Source organism: Daphnia pulicaria, chromosome 3 (assembly GCF_021234035.1).
Source record: "Daphnia pulicaria isolate SC F1-1A chromosome 3, SC_F0-13Bv2, whole genome shotgun sequence".
In the NCBI taxonomy this organism is placed as follows: domain Eukaryota; kingdom Metazoa; phylum Arthropoda; class Branchiopoda; order Diplostraca; family Daphniidae; genus Daphnia; species Daphnia pulicaria.
In genome coordinates, this window is record NC_060915.1 from 9,340,367 (window position 1) to 9,358,017 (window position 17,651).

A 17,651-nucleotide genomic window follows, 5' to 3' on the forward strand; every position below is an offset into this window, starting at 1 on the left:
TTGGTTCGTGTCCAGTGATTCGCACTGATTATTTTCAGCCAATCATTTCTGATAATCCCAAGTAGTTCATGACGTTTTTATTATTTTTTAAATATTGACTTTTTTTTTTTTTTTTTGTGTTTTGTTACCCAATAGATTGTCAGCCTTGGGAGTTCACCTGCTTGTGCGGGCAGCCACGTTGCATCAGCGGAGATCTGGTTGGCAACGGGAACCTGGACTGTGCTGATGGCTCCGACGAAGGTAAAATAATTTAAGAAAACAACACGGAATTTGTATTTATGCGTCGACGATATAGTATGCGCAACTTGTCTTATCTTGTCTCTCTCTCCTCCTAATTCATTTCTCCTTCATTGTTTTCCATATCACATTCTCTTTCGTTGTTGTCGAGCTTGGGAAATTCTCTTTTTCCTAATATGAGCGTGTTGAAACGGAATCGTAAATCAAGGCTATAAACACTCCTTTCTTGGATGATGGATTTCAGGGCTGATTGGTGGCAACTGCAAGTCGGACGAGGACTTGCAGAACATCGACGACCTCGTTAGATACCGACGCGCGTCCTCCGGTAAGTGCCGTGCCTAGACATTTTTCCGAATTCCTTTCTATTCTTTCTCTTTTTAGTTATATAATAATGTTTCCTATATATTCTTTTTTCCTCAACTCCTCTTCTTCTTGGCATAGAAAACCAGCGAAACTTTCCTTTTATTTTTTCCGTTGTGTGTGGCCATCGGTCGTCTGATCATTCGTCGCTTGAGCATCCAGCGAAAAAACCGCATTATAAAAACCGATGGCCCCGCGCAAAATCCATCATAGTACCTACTTCTCTACGTCTGTCTGTGATACTTCCCTATATACTAAGGATAATAATCGTCCCGTCATTTATGGTCGATGATTCGCGCTTTCTTTCCACCTGTTTGTCTTGTGTGTTCTATCCTCCAGTCGAAATAAACCAAACAAGCGCAACGAAACGATTGTCCCGTGGTCAATATAGACACCCGAAGACACGCGGTTTCCAATTCTTCCATGGGGGGATGTCAATGAATTATCTAATAATAAGCGTACATACGGTCAATTTGGCACAGAAAGAAACGGCTTTCGATGGCGGTTGTTGGGTTTGTTTGGTCGTTTCGTTCGTTCGTTCGGTTTTTTTTTATAACCATCAGAAAGATTCTCTTCCGTTTCTCTTTCTCTGCGTATTGATTATACTATTGTTCTCGAGCCAAGTAGGAAACCAGTTAAGCCACAGAGAGAGTTAAGCCGAGCAGGAACAACTTTCCAATAGAAATCGCCACTTGGACTTTCTGATGGTTGGGTGGGTTGTTGGCGGGCCCATCATTTGTATGGGAAAACATTCAGTAGTAATAACTCATGTGCACACACACACACACAATGTGTGTAGCCATTTTCTTTTCGCCTTTCCGGGTTTCCCAAATTATTATATAAGACTTTTTTGGATGAAAATATCTTCATGCTACTGTGAAACGTTTTAATTCATTCAATCATTGTCATCATCGTCTTCTTTCTCCTGTCTTTTTTTGTTTTTTTTTGGATTTTTTCTCGATGATTCTCTTCGATGCCGCGATGCGTCTTCCTCCTCGTGTTTCGAATTTAAAACAAATAAAATTCGCTAAAATCTGAAGATGTGCGAGTGGAAGTCAACGCCGGTCAAACGACGACGTTCTTCCTGAAGACGGAATTGCCTCTGAACCGGCCCAGGCCGCTCGGAGTCATCACGTCGACCAAAGGAGCCTTCATCAACGAAGGGACAACAACCGAGTACACGACGCAGATTGTCGGCACTTTGGTAGACGGCACTTACGCCAAGATCCAGAGCACCAAATCGCGCGTTTTCTCGCCCGTCCCCACTGATTTGTTCGCTGTCGATCTGCCCGCCGATCTCCTACCTACTGGACTCGTTTCCAGCTCATTGGTCACGCGCATTCGGGGCGAAACGACCACAATCGAAACGACCGAATTCGTCAGGACTTTTATCGATGCCATTTACGTCCAAGAAATCCTGACCTCTTCGGAAATCTTTGCCCCACTTAAGCCGATCGACGCCAATGTCCAGCCGTCGCCCGTCAGTCAGATTGTTATCCCCACTGTAGTCATCGACAGCAGTCTGGCCAACGAGGACGATTCCGGCAAGATCATTTTCAAAACGGCCCACCTGACTTCGCTTGTCGGCGAGCGGGTGATTGAATCTTCCATTGGCGGAATCAATCCGGCCTTTGATGAAGACAAGCCCACCGATGACGAGAGCAAGAAGATCATCACCAGTTTCGAAGAAGTTCCCGACAACAACCTGCGCGGATCTCGAGCCAGGAGCGACTTGTCGCCAGAACTGGTCGTCCAGACCAAACCTGTCGTCGTCCTAGAGACTTTCGTTGCCAATTTGCCATCGGCTCGCATCGCCCAGCCGTCTGCCATCGAACCGGAAATCTCCGAATCTGATGTGCCCGTCACGGAGGAAACGGAATCGACGACCATCAACCTTTTGTCGGATGAGCCGGAACCTGTTTTACCTGTCGAAATCGAAACCGCGGTAAAGGATCCTGCCATCAAAATCGAAACTGTGGAGTCCGCAGCGATCGTCATCCCTGAAACTGTCCAATCGGAACCCACTCCAGCCGTCGTCGTACCTGAAGAGCCCGTCGTGCCCGTCAATATCGAATCTGTTGCAGAATCGGAGCCTGTCGTTCCCGTTAAAACTGAAGTTAAAGAGGTCCCGGCCGTTCAAATCATCGCTGTTGAATCAGGATCTGTTGCAGTCGTCAAAACCAACACTCCTGCGCCAGCTGTGATTGCTCCTTTCCACGTCGATGCTGTCGTCTCTGACGCCGCCCTTGTTGAAGGCATCGAATTTGAACCGGAAGTCTTTACGGATGTTCCGGAAAGCGAAACGGAAGCCAACACGGAAAGTGAAGTACCTAGTCAAGACGGCCAAAGGGAACCTCGCGTTGAAGCGAGACCGCCAGCAATCAGGCCGGCTATTCCTGTCCTGGCGACACTCCAACTCCGACCTACTGAGCCATCCCGTCCAGTCGGACTCATCTCCTCTTTTGAAGGTTCTCTTGTCAATAACGGAGTGACGACCGTCTACACTTCGCTCATCTTCGGCACGGTCATTGATGGCGAATGGGCTAACGTGGTGAGCACAATCACCAGCGTCATAACTCCCTCGGCCGTCTTGCCCGTCCAAGTGACTCCTGTGAGTGCTGCCCCAGCTCCGATCGTTCCCGTTAAAGCCCCCGTTGAAATTGTCGCCACTGCACCCGTCGCCGTGGCTGTCACAGAGTTACCGGTCGAATCTAAATCAGTGGCGCCCGTCGAGCTGGAGAGCAGTTTGAGCCAGCCGGTTGAGGCCAGCACTCCCGTCGCCGAAACACCCCAAGGTTTATTGCCCGTCACTCGGGTGACCACATTCACCTTCTTCACGACGTTCACGGAAACCAAAGGAGAAGAAGTCATCACTTCCGTCAGTTCCCGTGAGGTGGTCAGTTCCGACGTCCAGTTTGTTGAAGAGACAATCAAACCGGACGATATCATCGAGATGATGCTGGGCGAATCTGGCAATGAGACCAGTCCGTCCATCACGACCGTCTTCAAAACCTACACCTATTTCTCGACCCTGTTCGATGAATCGACAACTAAAATGATTACACGCGAGGAAGTCGAGTCCAGCGTGATTACCCTCACTGGCGACAGCCCAGTGGCTGCTACACCAAAGTTCCAGGAGGCTACAACGATGATGGAAACAGAAATGATGAGCACTAAATTGGTGGACGAAATCCAGCCCAGTATCATCGAATCTTCTTTGATGGAATCGGTTGGCGATGCCGAGGGCAAGAGGAAACAGCTGTTCAGCTCGCTGGCCGGCGGAATTGTCAAGACCTTCTTCACCACGTTTACCTTTTTCACGACCGCATTGATCAACGGAACTACCGTCGTTTCTAGCCGCATTGTCGTCAGCACCAACGCCGTGACGCCCACTGTCCAGCTGACCGATATCGACGAAGAACTTTGGGAGTCGCTCAAAGCCCAGGATGAACGCAGAAGCCAGGAATCTGCTTTGGCGTCCATTCCGGCTTCCGTTTCAGAGTCCGTTTCAGAGCCCACCCTTACGGCTGTAGCTGGACCGACAATTGAAACCGTTGTTCCGGTCGTGTTCACTTCCACCCCTGTCGTATCGACGCCTGAACCAACCACTCTCGCCGTCGAACCCGTTTCGGAAGAACCCGAAATTAGCCTGCCGGAAGTAACGGTCGAAACCTCAGAGGAGCCCATCATCTCTACGGACTTGCCAACTCCGCCATCCGTCGAAGAACTGGTCCCGGTTGTTCCTATTGAAATTCCGATGGAACCCACTCCGGTGATGGTTTCATCCGAATCGCCGATGGAGGTCATTTCCGAGGAACCGGCCGTCATCGTCTCTGAATCTCCAGACGTTGCAACCATCGAGCCTTCAACGGAAACCGATCCGTCGCTTCCGCAAACGCTCTACACGACTTTCACTTACTTGACGACCTTTTTCACGGAGGGAACGTCCAACGTCGTGAGCCGTGAGGAGACGGTGACCAACGTGATTACCGAAACGGACGTTGTAGTTGAGGCCACGGTCCCGGTCTTCCCCATCACTTATTACACGACGTTCACTTATAAAACAACATCGTTTTCCGAAGGGCAAACTTTGATTGACACGCGAGAAGAGACCGTGACCAACATCGTGACTCCCACGGCGGCCGAACCATCTCCGGCATCTGTCGAGCCGATCGTTGCGACGTCGGTGGTCGAGATCATACCCACGCCCGCCATCGATCCGGCCCTGACCACTTTCTACACCACCTTCACCTATTTCGCAACCAGTTTTGAAGCCGATTTGCCCGTTGTGACCAGCAGCGTTGAAACCATCACCAATTACGTTTCCGCTTCTGAAACGGTCTTGCCTCCGTTTGTCAAGCCGCCGGCCAGCCCGGATGAAGCTCTGGTTATCGACATCCAGCCGACACCACCGGCAACTGCCGGCGAGTCGGTGGCCAACAACACGGCCCGTAATATTGGCTCTAATGGGGTCAGCCAGTTGATTATCGACCTGGCGGAATCGGAAAAGACAAGCCTTCCATCTCTAACTGGATTGCTGTCAACCATCCGCAGCACGCTGGTTAATAACGGCATTACGACCGTCTTCACAACTGACGTTCTTGGCACGTTCATTAATGGACAATACGCCCGCATCTTGGAGAGTTCGAGCGAAGTGCTCAATCCGGCTGTTCAAATTCCGGCAACTGTTATCGTGGCTGCCAGCGGAGTGGAAGGTTTGGAAGCAACGGATTTGTTCCCGACTTCTGTCTCGACACCGGCCGTCGAGTTGGAAGGGTCTATCGTCCTGCCCGTCAGTCCATCGCAGACGACGATTAGCCCAACACCTGCGGCTGAAAGTGGCGTCGAAGAACAGGACAATGAAGGCTCAAAAGTGGACGGTGGGCGGATCACGACGCGCCTCTCGGCCCCTCCCCGCAACCGCACTTTCGTTCCCTCCATCCGGCCGTTCACCCAGCGGCCACGACCTCCTTTGCCCATCAGGCCAAGACGGCCGCCTTTCACCAGTGCCGCCGCCAGCGTGGCTGGTGACGAGACCAGCCCTACCTCTTCCATTGCACCCAGCCCGGCCTCAATCAGCGGTAGCAGCAGCAGCAGCAGCAGTTCTACTTCTGCTGGTAGCATTAGCCGCCCAGCTCCGTTTAGCAGCCGATTCCGGCCTTCCGGCGCTTCGTCAATTGTCGTCGCCAGCAGCACGTCAACGGAATCTTCATCCCGAAGCGGAAGCCAATTTTTCCGTTTGCGATCGTCGCTGTCCGGCTCGCCGTCCAGCTCTGGTGGCATCAGCCCAACTCCCGTCTTGACCCCCTCTTCCACTGGTCTTCCGGGCCGTCGATTCTCCAGCAGCAGTTTCGTTCCATCGATCGGTTCCGCTCGTAGTAGTATCGGCGGGTTGCCTCCTCGACGGCCATCCATCTTGAGCAGTGGTGTCCGGCCTTCTGGACTATCCAGCAGCACGATCGCCAGCGCCAGTAGCCCAGCATCGACGACGACTCCGCGATTTGCACGACCGACTACTCCGCCGACCGTCGCCGCTATCGAGGAAGAAATCACAACCGACGATAATGTCGAGGCCGTCTCGCCAACTACGGCACGGACGGCTTCCTCCTCATTCCGACGACCTGCTCCGATCAGACCAGCAAGTCCAGCCATTGAACCTTCCTTAGTATCGCCACTCATTCCATCCCGTCGCCAGTTTCCGTTTACGAGGGCCAATTCCCGTAACGTGAATCCGGCCGTCACGGTGACGGAATCGACTCGCGCTCCCTCCGATTCCGGTAGTTCCAGCAACGCCGTTCCGTCTGAATCGGGCGCTACATCTCGCCCCAGATTCGTTCGCCCGCCAAAGTTGACTTTTACCGAAAAACCAAGACCGGCCGTCACTAGACCCACTCGGCCAGCCAACAGAGGCGAAGCAGCGGCGGCGGCATCCAACATCAATGTGGTCACCGTCGAAGCGCCCGAAACCGTCAACTCCCGGTCCAAGCGTCAAATTGATTTCGATCACTATTTCTACGATCCCGCTCACTACAGGCGGCCGTCCAGAAAGACCAACCGGACGCGCGGTCGCACCACCACCGCCACCGCTCTAAACCAGGACTATGACTACGAGCAGCGCATCGCTCTACTCGACGCTGTCGATTACGATGGATTAGATTACGATGATCGCAAAGTGACCAAATCCCGCCAGACATCCTCGGCCACCTCCGCCCTTAGAGATCGACTTATGGCCAACCGCCAGAACCGCAATCAAAACACCACGCCAGCGCCACGGACACGGACGAGGACCTCAGCGTCTTCGACGGGGAGAACTCAGAGCAGAAGACCTGGAACTTCTTCGGCGACTAGAAGCCGTCCGTCGACCAATGCGGCAACCAGGCAAAGAGCCAGAACATCTACCACGACCGAAAGGCCGTCAGGTGGTCGCCGTACCTTTGGCAATAACGCCAGAAGGCCCGGCACCAGAAATCGTGTACCCGCCAACGATTTCGAAGAGGAGGAATTCATTTCTCCTGAGCCCGTTCTACCCAGCTCTGCTCCTTCGCTCTCCTTGCCGATCAGTGTGACCCACAAGATTCCGACGGAAACGACCATTCCGGTGGTGAACAATGGCCGGACCGAATTCAGAACGGTCATTGCCGCCAAGCCGAGCATTGAAGTGCTGGACCAATATTCGACCATGAGAGTCAGTGGTACATGGCGTTATCTGGCCAGTGAGGTGAGCGCTACCCCGACACCGGGCACGACCCTCATTACCCAATACGTTTTGAAACCGACGGAAACGACGACGGTCACCTTTACGCCGACTACTATCCGCGGACGGCCGACTTCCTTTTCCCACATTGTGCCCAGCACAGCTTTCGAAGTAGAGACGGTCGTCTCGACCATTTCCGATCCGCTGGCATCCACCAACAACCTCCTGCAACAACTTTTGCTCGGCGGACTTCAACAAAGCGGCCCAGTCACCAGTTTCATCACCCACACCAACACGTTCGTGACGACATTGACGGAATTGAAAACGACCAAAATTCCAATCACGCTGCGTGGTCAAGAAATTTTCACGACCATTATTGGCTCGTTGAGTAGTGTCATAACCGCCACCGATTTCAGTACAGAGACCATCATCACTGGACCGACTGAAGGGCCTGGAAATCCTCTAGCTAATTTGCTTCCGGCTCTTCTGGGCAATCAACTTCTCCAAGCGCAACTGTTGGCTCCTCAACTCCAGCCGGCCCAAGTGATGCCCATCCAAGCCACTCAGGTTCCCCAAGCAGCTGTTGCGCCACAACAGCCGAAAAAGGAAGAAGTTTTCTCCAGTCAAGTGTTTGACGATCAGTTTGAAGAAGTTGTTTTCGAGCCTCTCGAAGAAGTGAAAGCAGTTTTTGAACAGCCGAGAGAAGAAATCATTCCGGCTAAACCTATTCCGGTTACAAGTGTAATCACTCTTTTCTTGTCTGGTCGTCGCCCCGGAGAATTCAGTTCCATTTTGTCGACCATCACATTGGACGGAGCTGACGCTACGGTAGTCAAGCGCCAAATTGACCCCACGGATATCCTTCCGATGGAAGCATCCGAGCTCCCTTTTATGGTTGGAACAGACAAAGGAATCTACGAGCTGCCAGAAAAGTATTCACCACTCGATCTTGACTATTATGTCATGTCGGCCATTAACGAAATGGACACTGAAGCCATTGAAGACGCTAAAGAGACCCAGCGTCTGGCTGACATTGTCAAAAAGGCAAAAGGATCAAGCAAGCGTAAAGTTCGTCAAGTTTCATTCGACTGGACCGAAGAAGAGCCACTGGAAGCCATTGAATCTAATTTGGAGGAATTCAGAGTGGAGCCGTTGCCCAGCGGACGCGGAACACTCCGGCGCAGGACCGTCACTCGCAAAGTGTCTGATCTTTTGCCGGTTTCTGAACGGAAAATTGGCGAGGATTTCGTATCCAACAACCGAGCCCGTAAAGTTGTTGTCGTCACTCGACGCCGCCCAGTTTCACCCACTAACGCCGTCGACGAACAGACAATCGCTCGCCGGATCGATAAAGAAGAACCGGCCAACGCTGACGGCAAACCTTTTGTCGTGATTCGCAAGAGACCAGTCAATCGAGAGGAACCTAAAAGCGAAGCACCGCCTCTTTCTTCCTCGTTGATCGAACCGGAAACGGAATCTCCGTTGCGGAACAACCTTTTCGGCGACGCCTATGCTCCGCGGACCTACTTCACCGTCTATTCTTATTTCTACACGCTGTTGAACGGCCCCAATTCCGGACAAGTGTCAACCCGTGAAGTCAGCATCTCGGAAGTGGTTCGCGGCTCAGACGGCCGCATTCCTGCCGGATTCCAGCGCACCGAAAACGGAAACGGATTGTATCCTTTGAGCAGCGGCCGATCGGTGGCCGATCTCAGCACTCGCATCAACAATGGCATCACGACTCAGGTCAATTTGGCGTCGATTACTTTGGTCAAGTACGGCCGTGGAGCCGTTCGAGCCTCGGCTATTGGCCTCAAACCCAAAGAGGAAACACCCGTCCGTCCGACCACTCAGCCACCTCGCCGATTGTCCATCGTGCCCACTCCTCGTGTCGAACCGTCATTCGATGATTTCGCTTCCGATTTGAACAATGACGTGACCGTTTTGCCGACCCAGAAACTTCCATCGGCAGTTACACGGACCAGAGGACGAGCGCTGGATGCGGCCAGAACCACAAATGTTGTCCGCCAACCAGTGGCCGTCGAAGAGGTTAAGACAATTAGCAGAGCTCCCGGTTCCAACCGCGGTCGAGGCACTGTTCGATTCAATCCAGCTTCCGTCTTGGGAGAAAGTGTGGATGTGCTGCCGACATTGACCAGGCCACGTGTTAATGTTGAACAACGAGTTCCGCAACAGCAACAACAGCCCCGGATCATTGCTCCGCCCACTCGTGGTCCGGTTCGAGTTCCTTCTCGAGTTCTTCCAGCCCGCGTTCCGGTCCGCAGTTCAGTCGTCAGAGAGCCTATTCGAAGACCAGAACCAGTAGTCCGCAATTCAATTATCCGAGGCCGCCCACGACCGATTCAAGAACAAGACCTCTTTGTCGACGTTCCGGAAGAAGAGCCTCTTCCGCCATTTGAAGACGAAGTTTTCTACGACGATCTCGGTTTCACCGAAGACCCTCCAGCCGACGAAGATTACTTTTACGATAATCACGAAGGCGGATTAATTGACGGACAGGAACCTGAATACGATGACTTTGTGGACACTAATGAGCCGCCATTAGTTGAACTCAACACAGTCGAGACTGCGACTCCGGCTGTTAAAACCAGGACCACCGTGGCCAGCACACCGGTGGCCACCACGACGGCAACTGAATCCAGCACTACCAGCATTAGCAAATTGATTGGCGTCACACCAGTCCGCCGGACGACAATCTCTCGTAAATTGTTGAATCCCCTTCAGAGCCATTTGAGCAGCATTTTGGCCAATTCACGATCCGGTTTGAGATCGAGTTCCAGCGTTCTTAAGACCAACGAACCCGGTTCATCCATTCCGTTCCGCCTTCGTTCACACTCGAAATCCAGCGTCGTGCCCACATTCACTACGTCGACGGTCGTTTGGGAACAATTCCAAACACTCTCGACTCTGGCCGTCGACGGAGGTCGAAGTGGAATTCCGCTGACGCTTATCACATCATCGCTGACTACCTTGTATGATTCGGAATTGTCACTCTTGACGGCGTCTCCGGATGTGTTCAAACCAGTCGTTCAACCGACCGTCTTGCCCATGTCCCGAAATAAGCCACATAATTTCAACCCAACGGCCCGTCTGACATTGCCCATCCGCGCATCGGTAGCTATCGGTCTCCTGCCATCGACGGGCATCGTCGAGTCGACCATCGAAGACACGTCCGAGCCAACTACCGAGTCCAATATCGACACGACAGATGTTCCCTTCTTGTCCGACTTGTTGAATCGCGGTGGCAACATCGTCACAGTCGTCGAGACGCACCTGAAAACTTTCACCGCCGTCATCACACGAAAGAGCGGCAACGAAGAGGAGGTCACCACCCGCCTGGAAGTCCTGCCCGAATTGGTAACCAAGACGGTTGTTCAAATCGAGCCGACATCAGGTAATGAGCCTCCCATTCATTTTTTCTCTAAACATTTTTAAATTATAAGACGGATAATAAATTACGTTAATAACAGCGATGGTTGAAGCTGTCTAACAGTCTTTAAGCACCTGTGTGAATGTTTTGTTATGTTTCGAACGCATCGCCCTTCACTTTCCTTTCCAAACATAGCCTACTTCTTGATGCTCACTGTCTCTCGTCCGAAATTCTTTTTTTTCTTCTTCACATGATTCAATTCTTCTTGCCAACTTTCTCTTTGAAGAGCGTAAACACGTCGACGACTTTCGTTCGGTTTTGTTCAATTTTGTCTCAAACTTTCTTTCGCTCGACCTGTTATTAGTTTTCAACCCAACAGCAGATTGACATTCTTTTCCCTTTTTCTACCATTTTTTAATTTTGATTTTTGCGACCGACTTTTTTTTCCAGTTGTTGATGTCCAGGCTTCCCTAGACGCTTTGGAGAATCTTGGTATGTTCATTATTTTGATTGGCCAATCAGATACAGTTAATTTAATACATACAAAAAAAAAATTCTTTTCTCCTTCAATCAAAAACCAGTTCCGACGGCTCGAGCAATTCCCGCTAGAGATGGCCGCGAACAGCTGATTAGCGATGACGGGATCGAAGAAGTTCGTGGCGCTCGCCTCAACGTCGGGTCCGGCAGCAGCAATAGAAACCCAAATTTCGCTACGAAAATAATGAGCAATGGAGTCGAAGTTCTCGTTGCCAGTAAGTTTTATTATAACAGTAGAAAGTGTATTGAAATGGAGTTGATAACACTTAATCACGATCCATTATTGCGCAATCTAGACGAGAAGAAACCGACGCTGTTGGCGCAGAACGTCGTCCAGAAAAGCCAGACGGTCATTGAGCCGAGTCCGCCCATCACTCTGGCCGCTAGCACGCTGATCAATCAAGTTACTCTGGCTGGCGAAGTTGAAAATGTTCGCCTCTTCTCTTCCATCCAATCCGATCCTGCTCGATTCCAGACGCTCACTCAAATGACCACCTTCACTTACCTGACGACTCTGTTTGATGGCGCCTCGAAACTGGTCAGCAGCCGGGAGGAGATCATCACTAACTTTGTGACGCAGGAAAAGGGCCGTAAGGAAACCGTTGTCAAGCCAACAGCTACCGTCACTACTGGGCAGCCCGGCTCGTCCAACTACAACACTTTGACCCACATGACCACTTACACCTACTTCAACACTTTTGTCGATCAAAAACGCCCCGTTGTTTTGACGTCAAAGGAAACCGTTTCCAATGTTATTACCGTTCCAGCTGGACAGCCGGAAGCTTCTGAACCCTCTTTCGAAACGGCCACTTACTTGAGAACTTACATCTTCTCTAGCAAGCTGGACAGGGATGCCATCGCCACGTCCAAGGAAGTCGTCACCCAGGTTGTCGTCACTGAAGCTCCGCGCTTGAAGGTTCAACCGACGCCCGTCGCCACCTTTATGGAAGTCACCAAAACCTATTTGAACACGTTGACTTTGCTGTCGACTCAAATCGACGGTACAACATCGACTGTCCATCGCGTCACCACCGTCAGGCCGGAAATTGTCGTCGAGACCATCCGCGACTTTGAGCCGACGCCAGTTCTCGATGGCTCTCTCATTATGCCCACTGAAGATGATTTCGGCGGAGACGGACCACTTGTCGCCACCAAAACTTATTTCACCACCAAGACTCACTTTACGACCCTGCAGCAAGGCACCAAGACCATCGTCCAATCTCGTAAAGAAGTCCGGTCTTCCGTTGTCACGGAAACCATCGACGGAAATCGAGCTTCACTTTTCGCCCAGCCCGCCAGCGTTGCCAAGGCCCGCCCGACTTACGTCCAGCTTGGTCCCAATCTGTACGGAAAGTTGAGAACCTTGTTCGCCACGGCTACTTACTTCATCACCAATTCCGCCGGAGAAATCTCGTCTAAACGACTTGTCGTTCCGCAAGTTAGTACCGAGATGGTGCCGCTGGATTCCATCCCGTCGGAAGCACTTATCGAGCCATCGATTCCTGTTCTCTCCGACATTGAGGTGACCGAAGTACCTACCGGATCCAGCCAGATCCTGACACCTGAGCAGCTTCAGTCTTTGAAGCTTTCTTTCCTGGCTGGCCAGCAATCCTCGGCAGCCAACGTGCAGCCCAGTTTGATTTTGAGTCCGGAACATTTGAGTTCGCTGAAAGAATCTTTCTTGTCCAACCAGCCGTCTGTCACGCCGACCGACTCGCCATTTGAGACAATCGATACTTCCACCGATCCTGAATTGACAGACTTTACCACCGATCCCAGCATTGATGACGGTTTCGAGCCACCAGTAATCAGCTTGTCTCCGCCGGAAGTAGGTGCCGGGGAAACGGTGATTATGGTTACCAATACTGCAGGTGAGGTTTTGATCATTCCGACCGAGATCCTCGGCAACCAACCATCGGTGACCTCATCATCTTCATCTTCGTCATCTGGCATCATCGGCGGATTGAGTGGAGGTACATTGGCATCCATCTTGGGCGGTCTCGGTACAATTGGACTAACTGCATTGGGTCAAAGTTTTGCAAACAATAATCCTGGTGGTCTGAATATTAACCTGGGGCCGATGTTTGACGCTATGACGGGCGTCCTCTCCAATGGACTCATTGCGTCCAGAAGGAATAGCACGGATCGTTCGGACACGTCTGCTCCTTCCCATTTAACCTCATTTAACCAACAACAACACCCATCTAACACATTCCCTCCCTCTAATCCTCGTGTGACCTTACGTGAACCGCTCTTTATCCCTATCGGTGGATTAGCAGGTGTTGAGACTCTACAACAGAATCCCGACGTGCAAGGCCGTCGGCCACCCAACATCATTCCATTAAGACCGGGCCAGCAGCTGCCACAGCAGCTGACACCTAACCGACCGCAGAGACCACCCACTGTTCTGCGTCGTCCTGAACCCGGAGTCCCACTTCAACCTGGGGTACCTGGCTCGCCTCTTCTTCGTCCTGGAGCTAGCATTGGCCAGCAATTTGGAGTTGGTCAGCCAGCCCAGCAACTAGTAGCTGCGCCAATTAGCTTCAGCGCTCCACCGCTGCAGACGGGATTCACTGGCATGCCCAATCAGCCCAAGTCTGTCCTACCGTCTACCCGCACCAGCGGATTGGCCACAGCTGTTCCAGGCGTCCGACCACCTCCTCCTCCTTTCGTGAACGGCCAAAACAACATTGATCGCGCTCATATTGAACCTAGCCGCCCGATCCAGACGCCCATCCGCCCAGCTAACGGCCAGTTCTTTGCTGCCAATGGGCAACAGATTAATGTGCCACCTTTGCCAGGATCGGTAATCCCACCACCACCAGCATCTCCTCCTCCAGCACCACCTGGCCCAATTCCTCAACCACCAGTCGACGTGATTGGTCCTGGATCGATTGTCCCTGGTCCCGATGGTAAACCGGTGAGAATTGTCGGTGTCCCAGAAGGTGAAGAGCCGCCACCAGGAGCTGTTGGACAAGTCTTTATCCGACCTGTGCCAGCATTGGTTCCAGTTATTCCATCTGTCGTTCGACCTGAGCAACAACTACCTCCTAGACGCGAAGATGTCATCGTTCCTCAACCTGGCACTCGCCCGCCACCAATCCAGGTAAATACTAAACTTTTTAGATCAAATATTAGATTATCATGATAAATAACTCTAATCATGATTCTAGATTCCGGCTGTGCAAACGATTGCATCCATCGTCGGTGACAACAAGATTGTTGCTACCAACATCATCAATGGCGGACAAACGACTGTTCTTCTACCCAACGATCCTACCCCTGTATTTAATGTACCGTCACTGAGCGTCACGGTCGGCGTTAAACCATCTAACGTCGAAGAATTCAGCGTGATGCCAACCGAAGTATCCGAGTCAGGAGCTAATTTGGAAGGTGTGAGCAGCATTCTCCAGCCTGGCTTGTCTCCTACCACCCCGGCCAGCAATTTAGAAGGAGTTGGCAGCATGTTGCAGCCCGGTTTGGTTCCTTCCGCATCACCAGAAGGAGGCAACATCGAAGGAATAGGCAGCCTTTTGCAGCCTGGCTTGGTTCCTTCCGGAGCAGCTAGTTTGCCACCTGCCATGGAAATTTCTTCCACATCAGTGACTCCTTCCCTCCACGAATTCGCATTTGGCTCTGAGAGCGGCGAAGTCGATCACACGCCAACACTCAACATCTTCTCCGACAGTCCGTCCACCGAGATTATGCCTTCCGTCTTCCAGAACGCTCCATCTGAAGCTCCAACATCCGAGCCCAAGTGGCCACTTGTCCATCACGACATGGACGCACTTGAAAAGAAGGAACCTTTCGGTGTTACTTCCGTCGTAATGGGACCCGATAGTCAAGAATTTACGACTTTCGTATCTCGAGTGGAGTCTGACGGCCGAACAGCCTTCTCTACCATCATTCAGAAATCTACCGCCATCGCTTACGTCGAGCCAACAACTATGCCAACAACCACCGCCGCTCCAGTCACACCAGACATTGAAGAGGAGGAAGAAAAGATCGCGGAACCTGTCCTAACTTTCCCGCCCAACTCACCGTTCGTTCCGCCAACCAATCCGCCAATGCATCCGCAAGCCATCAGCAGCAGCAGCAGCACTAGCACTACCAAATCTAGAACCACTTCGACGACTCCAGCTGCCGAAATTGAGCCTCCAATGGCCAAGGATGTCATAATGGACAATATGGGCAACAAAGTCGTTTTAGGAGGAGGATTCGGTGGATCTTTCAGCGTCAACCAACCTTCATCCATCCAAGACGGTTGCCGTGGACGTTGCAGCAAAGAAAAATCAGAGGTTTGCGTCTACGCCAATGGCCAGCACGATTGTTTGTGCCGTCCAGGATACAGCCGTGCCGATCCTTTCCTAAGCTGCACCAGTAAGTTTCATGGAAACTGAATGTCGTGACAAATTCGATTCTAAATTAATTGCTCTCTCCTTTTTATTTAGAAACCTACACCTACCAACTGAAATTGGTGTTGGAAAGCATCAACAGGACCATGTTGCATTTTGACAACAACTTAAAGGACGAAATTTCGCCACAATACCGCAGTTTGGCATCGAACGCTCGCATGGGCTTGAAACAAGCGCTGATGAGCACGGATCTGTCTGAATCCATTCAAGACAGCCAGGTCATGGGCATCCATCCGACCAGCGAAAGTGAATTGCAGAGTGACGGTGTTTTGGTCGATTTCTTTGTCCATTTGGCGAAACAACAAGACGAAGATGAACTCAAGAACAAGTTGATGAAATCTCTAGAACGAAACAACTACATTCTTGGAGATAGTGACATTATTGCTTCTCGTTTCACCGACAGTCTTCAAGCTCAAGGTAAAAATCGGGATATAAAATTAAAGGCGAAAGTACAATTGAATTAAATCAATATCAAATTTCAGATTTTGACGAGTGCAGTCATGAAGGCCATCACGATTGTTCCGAATTCGCCGATTGTATCAATGAAAAGGGAACTTACCGTTGCCAATGTCGACCGGGCTACATCGATTCTGAAGAGGATGGTCGCATTTGTCTAGGTAAACATTTTTTCTTTAGATTTCTATTAGATTATTCTAACCGTTTATTCTGTAGCTGAACGACAAGATTGCGAAGAGTGTAGCGGACATGGACGATGTGTCTTTGAGCCAATTTCTAATGAAATGAGTTGCATTTGCAACAAGTGGTTCACCGGCAAAGAATGCCAAATCAATCTGAAGGGTGAGTCTAATTAATCACAAAACTATTGGGTTACATATTTTTTTTTACAAACAATTTTCATTTGGTTTATAGTGGTGATGATCGTCGTGCTGGCTGTCGGTATCTTCATGATCCTCCTCGTTACGGCCATCATTGTTGTTTGCTGTTTACGTTCGCGACGGGCCAAGGGCTCCATTACTGGCGGACCTTCTTTCCTCAGGTGGGTGGATATTCCCACAACGAAAGCACAAGTGCAATAGTTTGACAATCGATATTAACTTTATTCAAATTTCAATCAGATACAGGGGTCCGAGTGTTCCAGCAAGTGGAACTCTTGACAGAGCGGCCATGATTCGCGGAGATACGAGCAGCGAGGGAAGCGGAAACGACAACTTCGCCGCAGTAAGACTGATTGATTTTGTATTGATGCAGATTGTTTTATTGTGAAATGTCTAATTAATTCAGCAGGGAACAAGCACCTTGGATGGCAAAGGCGGACCACGCGGAACAGCTGGAGGCCCTGCCCTTCAGAGCTACCGGCCTTACGGCGAGGGACTAATGATTCCAAGAGCTAAACACCAACACGGCCCGACCACAGCATCCGGGAACAATTCAAGCTCAGCCGAGAGAGGTGAAGCTGCACCCAACCGTGAACACCAGTTGATGGATTACCTTGATGGACGCGTATGTTAACATATTTTTTTTTTTTTAATCAAATCTCGAAACGAATTCCACCAATTTTTCTATGTTTCGATTCCTTCAGGGTCCCAAGAAAGTTCTTCCGGATAGAGATGGTAATTTTCAATTTAATTTTTCAACTAGAGGTTTAAAATCTAAATTTAAATTTCTATGAAATTTTTAGGTAAAATGACAGACACCCGTTCAAGCGAAGTACTCTCGGCCGGTGGAAGAACTTCAGTCAGTAGCACTTCACAATTCCGCGACAGGTAGAATTTCTAAATTAATTATTAAATTGGAAATCTTTTTTTGGTTTTGGGGCGTTTTTCATTTTTTTCTGGATCACCTACGGGGTTGCGTTTTACCTTCTTTTCCACTTTGACTTATTCTGAGTTTCGTTTTGTTATTTTTTTTTTCCTATCCAAACTCTTCGACTTTCTCTCTGTCCTCTTGATTTCTTGGCACTCTCTCCGTTAGCCTTGGAAATATGGAATCTGCGGAAAAGGACGCACAGGAAAAGGCCGACAGCTCTGTCGCTGTAGACGTAGACATGTAAGGCGCA

The 17,651-nt window shown here is 50.6% G+C and overlaps 1 protein-coding gene across 6 annotated transcripts in view; it reads left to right on the forward strand.

Moving 5' to 3' along the window:
- The window catches only part of LOC124328975 (mucin-17-like), a 30,337-nt gene that overhangs the window by 11,026 nt on the left and 1,660 nt on the right, over positions 1-17,651 (forward strand). For 2 of the 6 annotated variants that reach the window (XM_046787819.1, XM_046787823.1), the window contains exons 3-19: positions 136-240; positions 482-562; positions 1,638-10,706; positions 11,133-11,174; positions 11,264-11,434; positions 11,516-13,192; positions 13,496-14,325; positions 14,393-15,599; positions 15,671-16,051; positions 16,117-16,251; positions 16,307-16,432; positions 16,505-16,631; positions 16,711-16,813; positions 16,877-17,095; positions 17,175-17,205; positions 17,274-17,358; positions 17,567-17,641. In XM_046787819.1, coding sequence (XP_046643775.1) covers positions 136-240; positions 482-562; positions 1,638-10,706; positions 11,133-11,174; positions 11,264-11,434; positions 11,516-13,192; positions 13,496-14,325; positions 14,393-15,599; positions 15,671-16,051; positions 16,117-16,251; positions 16,307-16,432; positions 16,505-16,631; positions 16,711-16,813; positions 16,877-17,095; positions 17,175-17,205; positions 17,274-17,358; positions 17,567-17,641 — 14,464 coding nt within the window. The remainder of the gene's footprint in view (positions 1-135; positions 241-481; positions 563-1,637; positions 10,707-11,132; positions 11,175-11,263; positions 11,435-11,515; positions 13,193-13,495; positions 14,326-14,392; positions 15,600-15,670; positions 16,052-16,116; positions 16,252-16,306; positions 16,433-16,504; positions 16,632-16,710; positions 16,814-16,876; positions 17,096-17,174; positions 17,206-17,273; positions 17,359-17,566; positions 17,642-17,651) is intronic. The other 4 variants (XM_046787822.1, XM_046787824.1, XM_046787821.1 and 1 more) reach the window with 3 other exon arrangements.